This window comes from Chroicocephalus ridibundus, chromosome 4 (assembly GCF_963924245.1).
Source record: "Chroicocephalus ridibundus chromosome 4, bChrRid1.1, whole genome shotgun sequence".
Classification (NCBI taxonomy): domain Eukaryota; kingdom Metazoa; phylum Chordata; class Aves; order Charadriiformes; family Laridae; genus Chroicocephalus; species Chroicocephalus ridibundus.
In genome coordinates, this window is record NC_086287.1 from 21,353,104 (window position 1) to 21,369,303 (window position 16,200).

The following is a 16,200-nucleotide window of genomic DNA, read 5'->3' on the forward strand; positions in this document are numbered from 1 at the left end:
GATTAGATACTGCTTGCTGAATATCTGCCTGTGACCTGTGAACTTTACAAAAAGTGCCCTTATTTCTGTATCACGTGGTGGGAGTGCAGGTTGACAAATGATACTCTGAGTGTCTTGGTGAAGTACCTACAGGGTCCATGAGGGAACCCAAATCACTTGCTTTAAGTTGAAGGATTCAGAGGTTAAAGCAAATTTTTGCAGCCTGTCAGCAATCGGGATCTGTCTGCTCTAGGAAAATCTCTTGTGGGCAGAGTATTTCACATATTCCCTTGCTTTCCCCTTGCTTCCAGTCTCGTCAGCTGGAGTTTTCAATGGTTAAATTACTGCGTACGCTAAGAGCGTGCTAAAGCCTTAAGACAAATTTGTGTAAGTGCCTTGTAATTCAGAGCAGTGGGAAAAGTACTGAAGTTATCTTGGCTGAATAACACAAATTCATATTACCAAGTCCCTTTGGAAAACGTGGGGCTGCTTTCCTGGAGCAGGTGATGCCCGTGTACCACGTTGCGGGGGCTACAGTTATGTATCGCACAGGTCGTCTCCTCTCCTGCGCCGATTCTTTCAAGCCCTGCTAACGTGCCCTTGGAAGAGCAAGTGATGAGAAGGAAGGAGCAAAGTCAGTCTGCCTTGTGCCTGCGCAGCGCGAACTGGGAGACCCCAGCGAAGCTGGTGCTGGCTGGGTACCAGGCGCAGTCTCTGGTACGCAGGACTAGATGGGGCTGGTGAGCTGCCTTTCGCCGCCAAGACTTCTATTGTCAGGTCAGACATGGAAATATTTCCAGCTGCCAGGTGGGATGACCCAAGCGTGAACTTTTGGCTGCAGTGAGAAACCTGCTCGCGCAAAACGAGTGTGGTGCTGTGCACACTTATTTCAGGGAGAAAGCTGCAGAGGAGTGCGTGAGCTAAGGCCAGCGTTTCATGTACCCTACACTCTGGTCCTTTTAGGCTCCCTTGCCCTCTGGGAGAGCAGAAGGTGTAGAAATGCTCCATCTATTTTCAACAGGCAAAATAACTCTTTTTACTAGAATAAATAAAAGGTCAGGAATCATAGAATCATAGAATGGTTTGGGTTGGAAGGGACCTTAAAGATCATCTAGTTCCAACCCCCCTGCCATGGCCAGGGACACCTCCCACTAGACCAGGCTGATCAAAGCCCCATCCAGCCTGGCCTTGAACACTGCCAGGGATGGGGCAGCCACAACTTCCCTGGGCAACCTGTTCTAGTGGCTCACTGCCCTCACAGTAAAGAACATCTTCCTCATATCTCATCTAAATCTACCCTCTTTCAGTTTAAAACTGTTACCCCTTGTTCTATCGCTACACTCCCTGATAAAGAGTCCTTCCCTGTCTTTCCTGTAGGCGGCCTTTAAGTACTGGAAGGCTGCTATAAGGTCTCCCTGGAGCCTTCTCTTCTCCAGGCTGAACAACCTCAGTTCTCTCAGCCTGTCTTCATAGCAGAGGTGCTCCAGCCCTTTGATCATCTTCATGGCCCTCCTCTGGACTTGCTCCAACAGGTTCATGTCCTTCTTATGTTGGGTGCCCTAGAGCTGGACGCAGTATTCCAGGTAGGGTCTTACAAGAGCAGAGTAGAGGGTCAGAAATGCTCCCTTTATCTGCCCCAGGGCCTGAAAGCGCCCTTCTTATTTTGGGGAGGAAGGAGGCTTTGAGTTCCTTAGGGAACTTGTAGGGTGACTAGGGATGCTGAATTCGAGGCACTGCATTTTAGCATCGAGTTTAGTCCCCATCTTTGACTCTTTGGTAGTCCTGTATGTTGTGTGTCCTCTGCAAAGCTTGGGGTAGCTGTTTATATTTCACCCTTTTTCAGGCAAGGTGGTTTTGAGGCTAAAACTCTGTTACTCTGTTCAGGGCTTTAGGACGTACAGTAAGGAGGAAAGTTTGGAAACAAAAATTTCATGGTATGAAGCATCAAAATGTTGCAATGTGGGAGTCAAAGCTAATAAATGTTATCTTGGGCTTTCTTGGAGGGGGAAAAAAAGGCTCTTACGAAGATTCTTCAATTCACAAGCGTGGTTGCGACTGGAGTTGAGAGCTCAGGGTGAAACTTCTTGGATGGATGGCTAAATCAGGGTGTTACGTGTGTTACTGATGGCTGATGTTGGATGATTTTCATTATGCTATTTATACCATTCATGCATGCTGCTCATTCTGTGGTGTGAACTGCTTTTGTGTCTTCAACTGCGGTCACCTCTGAGATGTCACGCAAAGTTGAATCTCAGCACTTTCTGAAGGCCATGACGTTTCTCTTCATAACTGCAGGATGAGGACTCAACCTTGCCTCATTGATAAGGAGGAGTGTTGCCCTTTAAAAACTACTTAGGGAGGAGACTTTCATTCGGTCTGGTTCAGGCTGAACTGTTTGGAAGCCCATATAAAGCTTTAAAAAGTCTTCAAAACAACAGAGTAAATCCAGGTAGAAGCTGATGAGCTGCCCTGAAGTCAATGGGAGCTGCTCCAGTGACTTCAAGGATGAGAGCCCATCCATTGGTGGGACAGTTTCTTGTGTGTGCTTTGGTAATGAAGAAAAGACATTGCCTATTTATTGTTTTATGTGGGGAAATGAAAGCTTACTGTGGGTGTGAATCTTCTTCAGTAACAGGTGATGTGTCTGCGTAATGTCTTGGAAGAGGTGAAATATTGGCTTTTGCTTATTTTCAATCAAAGTTGTTTGGTTTGGGGTTTGGTTATTTTTTTTTAGCTTTTTGCAATGAGCAGGAAAATCAAAGCAGGAATCGACTAAGGTTGATGCTTGGTTTTGACTAACTTGGTGTAAAGGCAGGGCCAGGACTGTGGTTCCCCGTGTTATCAGCATGCTCGAGCTGGTGCAAACTGTTCTGCTGAGCCTGGGGACAACACTACAGAGTGTGTGAAAAGGCATCATGTCTCTGCTGCCGTACACCTGTGGGCTTTGAGTGGCTTTGTACACGTGGCTTTTGACTTGAGCTGCTCACTGTTGGGGCCTGAGGGAAGAAGAACAAAGTACCCTTTATAAAGAAAGAGCCTCTCAGTGAATTTGGGAATGGTCTTTTCTTTTCCTGCCTCTGCGTTGTTACCTGTATGTTGTGTGTAATGATACTTGCCTGCCTTCTGTATTTCTTTTTCCCTATTCCTGCTGATAGGAGTGTGTTTAGTAGAACACTCTTTTGATATAAATTGATCTTTTTTTTTTTTTCTTCTTTTTTTTTAATAGGTATATTGCAGTGGATCTGAAAGTGATATAAGAAAGAATCGGTCCCGGGGAGAGAAGCCTTCCTGCAAGGCCAACCCTGAAGATGTGGACTGCCATTGTATTCTTCCTGCTGATTTCCTTCTGTATATGTGAACACAGGTTTTCTGTCCTGAAAGGCAGAGGAGTCCACATAGTGCAAATAAACAGACTTACAACTGAAAAGCAGTGCAGGCAGGCTTGTCGAAGCCCAGGTACTTCAGGTAAGGTTCTTGTCCCTTAGCTGGAATTCCAGCTGGGTTTTCTGTTCCTTAAAGGTCTCCTCTGCTCCCCTGACAACTATCTTTCTTCATTCCAGTTGTTTACAGGCATTTACAGTTATGGCTTCTCTCTGCAGTCCTGTGGTGCTAAAAAACTTATGACAGCTTTGGTTAAATTGAATCCAGAACAACCATTTCCCAGGGCCCTGCTAGCTTCTGTAAGAAAGAACATGCATGTGCGCTTGGTGTGCACTGGTAGCGTGCAAACAGTGTTAGGTCACTTGACTTGAAGAATGATTATTCCATGCTGCCAGATGTTTGCAAGTGAACAGTGCTGTTGTAGACAGCTGCACCGGAATGAGTGGTCTTTACTCACTGGTATTTATGTGTGGTTTTTCTGCCTTAGAAGAAACCGGTTGTATTCTGCAACCAAGCAGAGAGTTAAACAAGTCTGGGGAGATGAGAGCCTTCTGCTGTCTACCTCTGAGATGTCTTCAAAAGCATTGAACTTCTTAATGAGTCTTTCAGAGTTGTCCTTATGAAGGTCCCTATCTTATCTAGCCACATGTGAGAGATTGTAGCACTTACAAACAACTGGTGATGCTGTGGTGAAGGTGAGACCTTGGCTCAGGTGGATGAATGTCTGACACAGATTGATAGGAACATCATAAAGATGCCTTTTTTTAATGCCCTGTGGTTTCAAACCTTTATTTTAAACGTGAGACATCCCTTCATAGTGGAAGGAAAGTACCTTTATAAACTAAGCATTTTATTTAGGACATAAAATGTGAGTGGGTTTGTCTCCCAGGCACCAGAGCTGTGAAAGTTTCAGCCTCTGCTTTTTAAGTTGGTAAACCCTAGAGAGGTGACACATTCACACTGATTGTGCTGTCTTAGGGTTTGTAGCACTGCATGTTTGTCTCTTCCACTTGAGAATCTCTAAACACTGTGCACGTGTCATCTTCACCACCTGATATCTTGATCAGGGTAGAAAAGGTGCTATCAGCTGCCTCTTCCAGAGGAGGAACATAAGGAATTTAGTTATTCCATGATGAGGGCTGGGAGGTGATCTGAGGGCATGCTTTGCCCTGTTGCTGACTGACTGCAGCCACTCTTTTTAATACCCTTCACCTTTTTCTCTCCTGATGGTTTTTGCACAGAGCAAGTCCAGTTGAGTGTTAGCTTTGGGCAGAGGGGGTTGAGGCTCTAGAATTAGATGACCCATTACATCTTCAGGAAACCATGCAGAACTAAACACAAAAGCTAAACCTTCTCGGATTTTATGTTCTGTATCAAACCCACTGGAGCAATTTAATTCCTATTTGTTACTTGATGGCCAGTCTGTTGCACTACCTGGTGTCAAGGGAGATGGAAAAGATACAAACTCTTGGCATAAATGTATAGCCACGTGCAGAGAGATCATCTGGAGACAAGGGCCTGAAATGTCTTTTTTTGTTTTTATTATTAGCTTTAAGTTTTAAGATTAGCTTTACTGCTCTTGTTCTCTGTTCCCACCTTTCCCAAGTATATTTATTTTTGTGCTTTCTTTCATTGCAGGCATGAGGCCTGAGACTTAGATGTCAGAATAGTTACACCTATGCAACTGTCAGTAAAGGAGCAGTGATTGTTATTTTTTAAGATATTATAGTGTTTTTAAGATATTATAGTTGCAGGCCAAGGTTGCATGGGGAGACGTCTTCATAGCTACATTGCCTGGAGAAGTGTAAAAATAACATTCCTAGCTGTTTAGGTTCTCTTCTGTAGATGTAGTTTATACCCTTGCTGATATAATATCACCAACTTAGAGAAGTAGTGCAGCTATCGCAAAAATAATTGCTTTTGCCGGTACATTCACATCTCAGATGTGCCCTGTAGAAAAGGGAATGGTTGCTGCTCTCGCTATTCCAGCATTGCCTTCGAATAGCCACACCAGAGGCCAGGCTACGTAGTTAGCAAACTAACATATCACAAAACTATTGTACCAATATGATGAGACAGTTTGACGCTTCAATTGCATGCTAACAAAAGCAGCAAAACTCTCTAGGGCTGACAGCACGGGTAGTAACTCTAACCTCTGGTTGTTGTCTAATGTGATGGGTTCAAGTCTCCAGATGGTGCTAGGTTAAGTGATTTACATGATGGGGAAAGTGCCCATCTTAGCAAAGATCTGACAATCCAGGATTCCCAGATGCCTGGTGAGCACGGTGAACCTGTGTTGGGAGGTAAGATAAGCTCGTGCTCTTCCCTTTGCATCTCCAGCCACGTTCAGAGCTCTCCCAAGTTTCTTCTATGGTGACCAGTCCGGGGAACATCTTGGCCATCTGAGCAGTCTGGCTCTGAGAACAGAGCCACTGGGCCATAATTCGGGGCTATCTTGCATGCTCTGGGGAAAATAAAGGGAAAATAGGACATGGCTGCAAGACCAAATATTCCTGCACCCTGCTTCTACAATACATCTGGCTTTTCCTTGCCTTTGGGCATCTGCAATTTCTTTCCAGTAAAAGCAGGCTTAAAAATTAAATAAACCAGTTTGGTAGGGCAGGACCTTGGCTTCTGCCTACATGGTTTCCTTTCAGAATAACTCTGAAGAACTTTTGTTATCCTTCCACTTTCTATTTTTTTCTTTTTTCTTTCTTTTTCTTTTTTTTTTTTTTGTCTTCTCATTGGTAGTGAGCAAAAAGGAGCCACTGTGTGGCACATACCTTGCAGTGGACACATCAGCTGGAGCCTCAACCTGGAGTTGCATCAAAGGGGAGTACTAATGAGTCCAGCTCAACAGAGCATCTGGTCCTCCTGGGGAGCAACTGGGGAGGTTCATGAGCAGCTGGATACCATCCTGATGGCAGCAGAAACCAGGCTGCTTTAACTATGCTGACCCCATTAGTCTCTTGACCTTTATGAACTGACTGACTTAGGTAGCCAATGCAAGATGTGCCACTGGGTTTTTGTTTTCCCCTTCCCAAGAAGTGAGAAATGGCACGATTTACAGTAGTAGGTAGTCTGTGTTTCTTCACCAGCATGGCTTATTGAGTGAGGGACAGGAGATGGCATTGGGAATCGGGGCACATCCAAACAATGCTTTCATTTCTGAGGAGTGGATTTTAATTTCTTGAAGGGCTGCTGCTGTATCTCCTGCTCTGTGTGACTGTTGAAGCTTTTAATTTTATCGCTTTCTAAGTATCGTTTTTTAAAGGCTTTGAATGTTGCTTTCTTAACGTTTTACCAAAGTCAGGAAAATCCACCTTTGCTAGTTGCTTTAGGGCTGTCAAACAGACTGTGGTTGTTGGTAGAGGGATTTCTCCAAGTTCATAAATTTTTCACAAGCTCTTTTAATAACTATGGTAATGTAAATGTTTTTTTATGAAAAGTTCAAGCTTTCCATAGCCTTAATCCTCAGTGAGGGCAACTCTCTTTGTAGATAAGAGCTTTAAATATAGTTGTATGTACCACACAGGCATGTTCTTTACCCTTTCTCACACTTCTAACAAAACACAGAAATGAATTTCTCCTACCATGCACTTAAGTTCCCTTTAATCCTCTGATGGGTGGTCAGTTGGGGACAGATCTGCTTCATCCCAGACTGAGCACTGTGTTATCTTCTATGGTTTTTTTTGTTACAGCACATGTTCCAGAAATTAATTGCGTGCTACTGTGATATTACATAAAATAATAGCATAATTTAGGCAGGAAAGGACCTTTTGAAGGTCTCTGGTCCGAACCCAACTTAGATGTGCCTGTTCAAGACCTGATGGAGAGTGTATCTTCTCTGGCCCCCAGCCTAGTGTTTGAGTGCCCTTGTGGTAGAGACTAATTTTTTCCCTTGATGTTGAAATTTCCTGTAAATCATCTTCTTCAGCCCCTCAGACATCTAGTAGCCTCTCTGGGACTTGCTCCAGTATGTCAATACCCGTATTGTATGCTAGGAAGCCCAAAACTGGGTGCAGTGTTTGAGATGTCTCGTCAGCACTGGTTTGAGGAGGTCCATTCCTTCCCTCGAAGCTTGGTTACATGTATGTAGACATGCCCAGAAAGAAGTTACTGAGTTTGAAGGGATGCCAAGAGAGAGTTCCTACTGTGGGTTTCTATTCAGCTTGTGTTGGGGTTTGACTTAGTAACTAAGAGAATTTCTGTGATGGCTCCCATGGCTAATGGTATCATTGTTCAGTCAATGAAGAATAAATTTCTGTGTAACTCTAAGCACTCAGATGAGAGCTGTCTCCCATCTGTGATGAGATGGATGTCTTCTCTTTGGTTTCGTCTCACTTTTTTCCTTTTTTTTTTCTTTTTTTCCTTTTCTTTTCTTTTTTCTTTTTTCTTTTTTTTTTCCCCTCATTAAGACATCTATATGAATGGTGGCATTTAGATGGGTCCAAACTGTAGTGCACTCTCTTTGTCTGTGACAGGGTGAGTGAATTGCTGCTGTTAGGAGATGTTGGTACCGGAAGACAAGCAGGTAGGTAGGGTGTAGCTGCTATATTGATTTTGTTGGCTTTACAGTTACTTTCACTAATCATAGAATGGTTTAGTTTGGAAGGGACCTTAAAGATCATCTAGTTCCAACCCCCCTGCCTTGGGCAGGGACACCTCCCGCTAGACCAGGTTGCTCAAAGCCCCATCCAGCCTGGTCTTGAACACCTCCAGGGACGGGACATCCTCATCTTCTCTGGGCAACCTGTTCCAGTGCCTCACCACCCTCATAGTGAAAGATTTCTTCCTGATATCTAATCTAAATCTAATTCTAAACTCTTCCAGTTTGAAGCCATTACCTCTTGTCCTATCACTACACGCCCCTGTATAAAGTCCCTTTCTGGCTTTCATGTAGGCCTCCTTTAAGTAATCGAAGGCTGCTATAAGGTCTCCCCTCTCCAGGCTGAACAACCCCAACTCTCTCAGCCTGTCTTCATAGGAGAGGTGCTCCAGCCCTCTGATCGTCTTTGTGGCCCTCGTCTAGACTTGCTCCAACAGGTCCATGTCTGTCTTATGTTAGGTACCCTAGAGCTGGACGCCATACTCCAGGTGGGAGTAGAGGGGGAGAATCACTTCCCTTGACCTACTATCCATGGTTTTTTTTTGATGTAGCCCAGGATATGGTTGGCCTTCTGGGCTGCAAGTGCACATTGCTGGGTCACGTTGAGCTTCTCATCCAACAACACTCCCAAGTCCTTCTCCTCAGGGCTGCTCTCAAGCTATTCTCTGCCCAGCCTATATTTGTGCTTGGGATTGCCTTGACCCAGGTGCAGGACCTTGCACTTGGTCTGGTTGAACTTCATGAGGTTGGCATGGGCCCACCTCTCAAGCCTGTCCAGGTCCGTCTGAATGGCAGCCCTTCCCTCCAGTGTGTCAACTGTACCACACAGCTTGGTGTTGTTGGCAAACTTGCTGAGGGTGCACTCAATCCTACCATCCATGTTGCCAACAAAGATGTTAGACAGCACCAGTCCCAGTACCGACCCCTGAGGAATGCTACTTGTCACTGGTTTCCGCTTGGACATCAAGCCATTGACAACAACCCTTTGAGTGCAGCCATTCAGCCAGTTCCTTATCCACTGAGTGGTCCGTCCATCAAGTCCATGTCTTGCCAATTTAGAGACAAGGATGTCGTGCAGAACGTCAAATGCTTTGCACAAATCCAGGTTGATGGTGTCTGTTGCTCTCCCCTTATCCACCAGTGCTGTAACCCTGCCATAGAAGGTAAACAAATTTTTCAGGTGTGACTTGTCCTTGGTGAAGCCATGTTGGCTGTCACCAGTCACCTCCTTATTTTCCATGTACCTTAGCAGAGTTTCCAGGAGGACCTGCTCCATGATTTTGCCAGGCACAGAGGTGAGACTGGCTGGCCTGTAGTTCCTCATGTCTTCCTTTTTTTCCTTTTTGAAAATGGGGGTTATGTTTCCCCTTTTCCAGTCGGTGGGAACTTCACCAGACAGCCACAACTTATTAAATATGGCAGAAAGTGGCTTAGCAACTTCATCTGCCAGTTCCCTCAGGACCTGAGGATGGGTTTTTATCAGGTCCCATGGACTTGCGCACCTTCAGGTTCCTTAGATGGTCTCACACTTGATCTTCTACAGTGGGCAGTTCTTCATTTTCACAGCCCCTGCCTTTTATCTTCTGTGACTTGGGTGGTGTGGTTAGAGCCTTTGCTGGTGAAGACTGAGGGCAAAAATGTCATTGAATACCTCAGCCTTCTTCATATCCTGGGTGACCGGATCCCCCGTTTTCTTCCAGAGAGGGCCTCCGTCTTCTCTAGTCTTCCTTTTATTGCTGACACACTTCCAGAAGTTGTTCTTATTGCCTTTGATGTCCCTGGCCAGATTTAATTCCATCAGGGCTTTAGCTTGCCTAACCTGGTCCCTGGCTGTTTAGACAGTTTCTCTGTATTCCTCCCAGGCTGCCAGTCCTTGCTTCCACCCTCTGTAGGTCTCCCTCTTGCTTTTGAGTGTGTCCAGGAGCTCCTTGTTCATCCATGCAGGCCCCCTGGCTTTTTTGCCTGACTTGGAGGAGGTGATCCTTGAATATTAACCAGCTTTCTTGGGTCCCTTTCCACTCCAGTGCCTTATCCCATGGAACTCTACGAAGCAGATCCCTCAAGAGGCCCAAGTCTGCCCTCCTGAAGTCCAGGGTAGTGGGCTTGCTGTGCACCGTCCTCGCTGCTCTAAGGATCTTGAACTCTACCATTTCATGATTACTGCAGCCTTGAGCTTGACATTCCCCACTAGCACCTCCTTGTTGGTAAGGACAAGATCCAGCATGGCTCCTCTACCACAAGGAGATGGAAGTTGTCATTGACACATTCCAAGAACTTCCTGGATTGCTTGTGCCCTGCTGTGTTATCCCTCTAATAGATATTGGGGTGGTTGAAGTCCCCCATGAGGACCAGGGCCTGCAAACCTGATGTCTGTTTTAGAGGGCCTCATCCATCATCCTGGTCAGATGGCCTGTAGCAGACCCCCACTGTAACATCACCCTCCCCTGCATTCCCTTGAATCCTGACCCATAAGCTCTTGGTCAGCTCTTCATCTATCCCCAGGTGGAGCTCCATGTACTCCAACTGGTCATTGATATAGAGAGCAACAACCCCCCCCTCCTCATCTCTCCTGCCTGTCCTTCCTAAAGAGCCTGTATCCTTCCATTCCAACACTCCAGTCACAGGAGGCATCCCACCATGTCTTTGTGATGCCAATGAGATCATATCCCTGCAAGCGTGTGCACATCTCTAACTCCTCTTGTTCCCCGTGCTGTATGCGTTTTCATAGAGGCATTTAAACTGGGTCTGAGTTGAAGCTGACTTGTGGGCTGGAGTGGCTGCAATTCCTTTGCGGTACTCTCCAGATGGCCTTCCTTTTGAGGTGTTTTCCCCATTGGCTCCTATTGCCTCAGGAGCCCCTGGCTCGTCTCCATAAGACTTGGAGTGTGCTGCAGGGTACCCAGCACATCTTGGAGCAACAGGTTGAGGGCCCTCGCTAACACCCCATCCCTCTAACCTTGGTGTGTTGTCCCTTGGCTTGTCACAGGCAAGCCTGATAATACCACCCTCCCCCATCAAGTCTAATTTAAAGCTCAGTCAATGCATCCTGCTAGCTCATGAGCAAAGACCCTCTTCCCCTTTGAGAAAGATGAACCTCATCCAATGGGAGGGTAGCTTGGTGCTGTGTAGGCCATCCCATTGTCAAAAAACGTAAAAGTGTGGTGGTGACACCAGCCACAGAGACAGGTGTTAACAGACTGACTGCATCTTTCTTGCAGTGTCACTGCCTGCAATTGGAAGGAGAGAAGAAAAGATAACCCGCGCCCCAGATTCCCTTACTAACTGTCCCAAGGCCCTGAAGTCTCTTTTATGACCCTTGGGCTACGTGTCGCTACTTCGTTGCCACCCACATGGAAGAGCAGCAGTGCATAATAGTCTGAGGGCCGTACCAGGCTGGGAAGTTTCCTAGTGATGTCATGAGCCCGAGCCCCAGGGAGGCAGCAGGCTTCCCTAAGAAGAGAGTCTGCCTGCCATATTGGACCCTCTGTTCCCCTCAGAAGGGTGTTGCCTATATCTATAACCTGTCTCTTCTTCCTTGTGGAGGTGGTTTTTATACAGAGGGTTAGGTCTTTCCGGTCCTGGTAACTCCTCTGGTGTAGCTGGACCATCATCCACATCATCCATTGGCTGGCCTGCCTCATCCAGAGCCTCTTACCTGTTGTATGGAGGCATGTGGGTAGGTGAGGTGGGCAAGGAAGGGGGTTCGCTTGCTGCCCCTAGCACAGACTTGCCTCCATTCACAGCTCTCCATTGGGCTACCACTAGGGCTGAGTCAGGATCCTTTAAGGCCAGACCTTCCAGCTATCTTGCTGTCTTTTCTTTTTTTTTTTAATTCTTTATTTATAGCCATGAAGCAGTGTGTTCAGTATACTGTGTGTAGCGACCCATTTTCTCTGCTGTTTTCAGGTAACCATCACTGTAATTGGTCTGTGCCCTATCAGAATCACTGCATCCTTTTGCGGTGTCACCAGCTGAGCGTGTGCCAGAATGTTGGAGAGGAAGATATCAAAGATCTGCTTGGAGGTAACGCCATACGTGAGACTCTTGCTAAATACAGGATCCTGGTCCTTTTGCCTTAGATGCCTACTTGTAGACCTTGACTGGCTTTTAGTTGAAGGAGGTGGGTTGTGAAATGCCTGTGGGATGATTCTGTAGGTAGTCAGTTCACTGGAAAAACTGTTTTACTAGCTTCTGAAGGGCTCTGGCATTTACATGTGCATGATGGGTCTTTGAGTAACAGTTTGTCTCCAAGTTGAAGGCATCATTCATTCAAGCCATTTGCACTCCACACGCTATCCTTCAGAAAATAAAGACATAACAGTTGTATTTATATTTTTTTAAGAGAAAAGAAAATGTCTTGGCATTGTTTTTTTCTGAGATTGCCAGGATTTTGTGCCAGAGGCAGCAGGCTGCTTCTATAATCAGAGCAGCCTTAGCAGTAATTGCTCATGGTGACTTCCCAGTGCCAGGGTCTTCAATTTCAATTAAGTCACACAATAACAAAATGGAGCTTGTTGGTAATGGGGGAATCAATCTTATAAATTATGTTTCAAGAGTTCACTGTACCCAAGTTTAAAAAAAGGAAAGTTTGTTCATGGTTCTTTCGAGTTGGCATACGTTTCTCTGCAACGTAGCAACCAGACTTTTGATAAGCAGATGGGATTTATGTCACTGTAAATCTAGATCGCTAGTTGTGAAGGAAATTCTTCTGAAGTATGAAGGTTTAAGTGGAAATTTCCACTCAGTTTTGAGAAATTAAAATTATGAGTCTAAGCATGAAGGCTTTGTCACTGCTGCGTAAAGCATGAGTTGTCTTCTCAGGAGCTGGCATTCACAACGCTGCTCCTGTTGATAATGTGCTTCTGCCCTGTAGCTCTGTACTTCGTTACCCCCCCTTTTGTGGAATTAATTCCCTGGTTGGGAAAGTGCCAGAGGTCTGTGGCAAAAAAACCAAACAACAACAAAAAAAAACCCACCCAAACCCCAAAGGGATTATGTGCAATAAAGGCAGGGGTCTGAATTTTCATGTTCTTATTGACTTCAGGACTGATTTATTCCGCTTGTGATATGTGTACGGAATACGTGTTCTGGTTTGCATGTTGTGAGTATGAGATCAGATTTGAGCTTGACAGTTTTATTCGTATGAAATTCATTGGTTTTGTCTTTTTGAAGAAATTGTCAGAAGGAAAAGGGAAACAGTCCTGTTTCACCACCAAGGCTATCCACAGAAAAAGGAGAGGATGGTGAATGCACGGGTTGACCGACACAACATGGAAAACCTGTTTTCCTCAACTGCTCGGACTCACAAGATTCACTTCAGGCACTTGCTTGAGTACAAGAGTGAAGATGTAACAACAAATGCAACCACTGAGACGACCACCACTGCAACGACTGCCACTGAGACGACCATCACTGCGACGACCACCACTGCAACGACTGCCACTGGGATGGTCACCACTGCCACAGCTGTAACAACAAACGTTACAAATGCAACTGTCCTCACTACAGCTTACAAAACAACTGCCAATGGCTCAAATGCCCCTGGAGGTTCTTATCTCCGTGATGAAGCCATGTCATCCAATGCTTCTGCTCCTACTTATGGTAACATCTCTGTTTCCGCGTCCAGCCCTGTCACCAAGCTTGTGACCACCACTGAAAAATCAGGAAATAATAGCGCTGTCTCAGTGTTGTCCCTCTCTTCTTCTGCTCCCCTCACTCTCATTTCTGAAGCAAATACTCAAATGCGTCAAACAGAGCGGTTTAACCCAGACACCACCACCAGCAGCCCTCCTCGCTCTAGTAGCCCCACCACTGTTGGAGCTGGCCAGAAGACACTGAACACATCATTGACCACCCTCATCCCACAGGATGCAGGAACGTCTTCCACTGCTTCCACTCATGCCATGGTTTTAACTACTGCTTCTACAGCAGTAACTACGGCTGCGCATCGGATAAAGTCAACGCCTCACGCTTTTTCAACAACCACAGCTCCAGCAGATGCACCCAAAACAACAGCTTCGGGCCTTGCAGAAACTCGGGACAGGGATAATGAGTATCTTCTCATTGCTGCCGAGCCCCTGACTCAGTACTTGGTGGATAAGAGTTCGCTTCTTGCAGTTCTTCTGGTTGGTACGTTTTTTTTCATAACTGTTATAGTTCTTTTCCTTATGCAGGCCTACGAGAGCTACAAGAAGAAGGACTATACACAAGTGGATTACCTTATCAATGGAATGTATGTGGACTCGGAAATATGAAAGGGTGGGGAAAAAAACGTGGGCAGAGAGATGGAAAGGAGACTGACAGCCTGCCTGACTTGTTTTTGGGTTTGGTTTTTTTTCCTATTTGCCTATAACACAAATTGAAAGTGCTTCCAAATTTACTTCTGGTGCAATTGAGGAGAAATGCCATGTACTGTATTATGAAAAAATATATATATTTTTTATTCAACTGTGCAGCAGGTTGCTGTAAAAAAAAAAAAAAAAAAAGAAAGTATAATTTTTAAACTTCCATAATGCACGATAGCTTTTGCCATTATTTTTCATTGCAAAAAAACCTAACAAGAAGTAAGCCATCATGCTCGGAAAATGCTGTGGCGCTTTTTCAACTGTTTACAGCGCAAGTTCCTTGTGTTTCATTTGTTTCACATGTGCTCCTCTGAAAAGAGAGCAAAGGATGCTCTCACCTTTTGCAAAGTGCTCTGAATTTGCCGGATGAGAAGCGTGGGGAATTGCTGCAACAGGGAACTTCTGATCCAATGTGTGTCATGTTTCGGTATGCTTCTTGCTTGTAAGGAGGTCTGTTTACAAGGCATTGTAAGCTCTGTTTACTGCTAACCCAAGATATCTTTTCACCGTGGAGCAGATGGTTTAAGAGCCTCTGCACTTAAATGATCTTATTTTTGTATTCACTTAATAAAAGGGCCCTGGAAGGGCATATCTTGTTGCATTTCTCTTCATTCCTGTCCCTGCTGGTTCAGAAGCAGGCAAGTGGGCTTCAGGGGCTTAAGCAAATTAGCTCTATTTCAATATTCCAAGTGTGGGGGCTTTGAAGACCTCACTGGAAGTATGGACATATCTCAGAAGATGCTGATCATCTTCCAGGTTACTGCTTCTGTAATTTCGGAGCGGTACGCTGCCAATCTCCCAGGTATGCAGACCCATTTACTGCTTATTTTCTTTCACGCGTAGAGCCTCAGGCTCTGTTTTGGTTTTTGTTTTGCATTTAGGACCAGCTCAGAGTTGCTGTTAATTTGGAAACCTCGTTGCACATGCAGTTGTAGCTCACCTCCTAAAATCTGCAGCTGGGAGAGTGAGTAGAAAACACTTGGTTTTCAGCAAGTATTCTTCAGTGATTAATGCATCTTATTTGAATGACACCTACATACCAATTGCAAAATGCTGGATCAAGGTGCATTGTATTTTTTTTTCCTAAGCAGATCAATAGCTTGTCTCTCACTTTGAATTAGCTGGCTCTTCTTTAATCCTGCTTACATGCAATCTTGAGGCTGATAATAGTCAAACTTCAGAATCTGAGTTGCTGGGCTTTGCTTTGGGTTTTTTTTTTTTTATCCAAATTCTTCAACTGTTTAGAATTTGGAGGGCATCTTTACCCTGGAAGAGGCTACTTTGTAGACTTCTTGTTCATCATCAAGCTGAAAGCGCTGTGAAAACAGCTGCAAATAGCAGAGGCAGCAGCAGAGGCAAGGGGTTGTTTGAAAGAAATGGACGGGAGGTAGTTTCCTGAATCTTACACAATACAAATTTTGAGAGCAAAATTTCAGCAAGCACGTTGAGAGATTGCTTTGGAAGCGAGGTGACTTGGTTGTCAGTGTCAGATTGCATTCTGCAGTGCTTGCACATGGACCACATCTGCATGCCAGTGAAGAGCATCTCTCAGGGTAGAAGGATAGCGTAGTTTTGGGATTCTCCCTCTTCAGAAGGCTTGAAGTTTAAGCCACAAAATTCACGTGACATTTCCTGGAGGGGAAAAAAAAGTTCGAGGAGCTGAATTTTATTGTATTTTAAGGTTATTTTTCACTGGTTTCCCCTCGTCAGAAGGGAACTGAACCCTGATTCCTGCCATCTTCCGGAAGCTGCCCACGTGGAGTTATCTATGCAACAAGGTGCTGGGAGCATCCCTCGGCGTAGCTGCGGAGTTGCACCCCGTTGAGGTGCTTGGTACCGTTCGCCTCTCAGGGACAACTGTTCTGAGCTGTTGGCAGATGCTGCTCT

The 16,200-nt window shown here is 45.4% G+C and overlaps 1 protein-coding gene across 3 annotated transcripts in view; it reads left to right on the forward strand.

The window, feature by feature from the left end:
- C4H11orf24 (chromosome 4 C11orf24 homolog) overlaps positions 1-14,892 on the forward strand; it is a 36,031-nt gene extending 21,139 nt beyond the window's left edge. For all 3 annotated transcript variants that reach the window (XM_063334154.1, XM_063334153.1, XM_063334152.1), the window contains 3 exons: positions 3,206-3,444; positions 11,876-11,992; positions 13,142-14,892. In XM_063334154.1, coding sequence (XP_063190224.1) covers positions 3,288-3,444; positions 11,876-11,992; positions 13,142-14,223 — 1,356 coding nt within the window. In that variant the 5' untranslated portion in view covers positions 3,206-3,287 and the 3' untranslated portion in view covers positions 14,224-14,892. The remainder of the gene's footprint in view (positions 1-3,205; positions 3,445-11,875; positions 11,993-13,141) is intronic.
- The last annotated feature ends 1,308 nt before the right edge of the window (positions 14,893-16,200 follow it).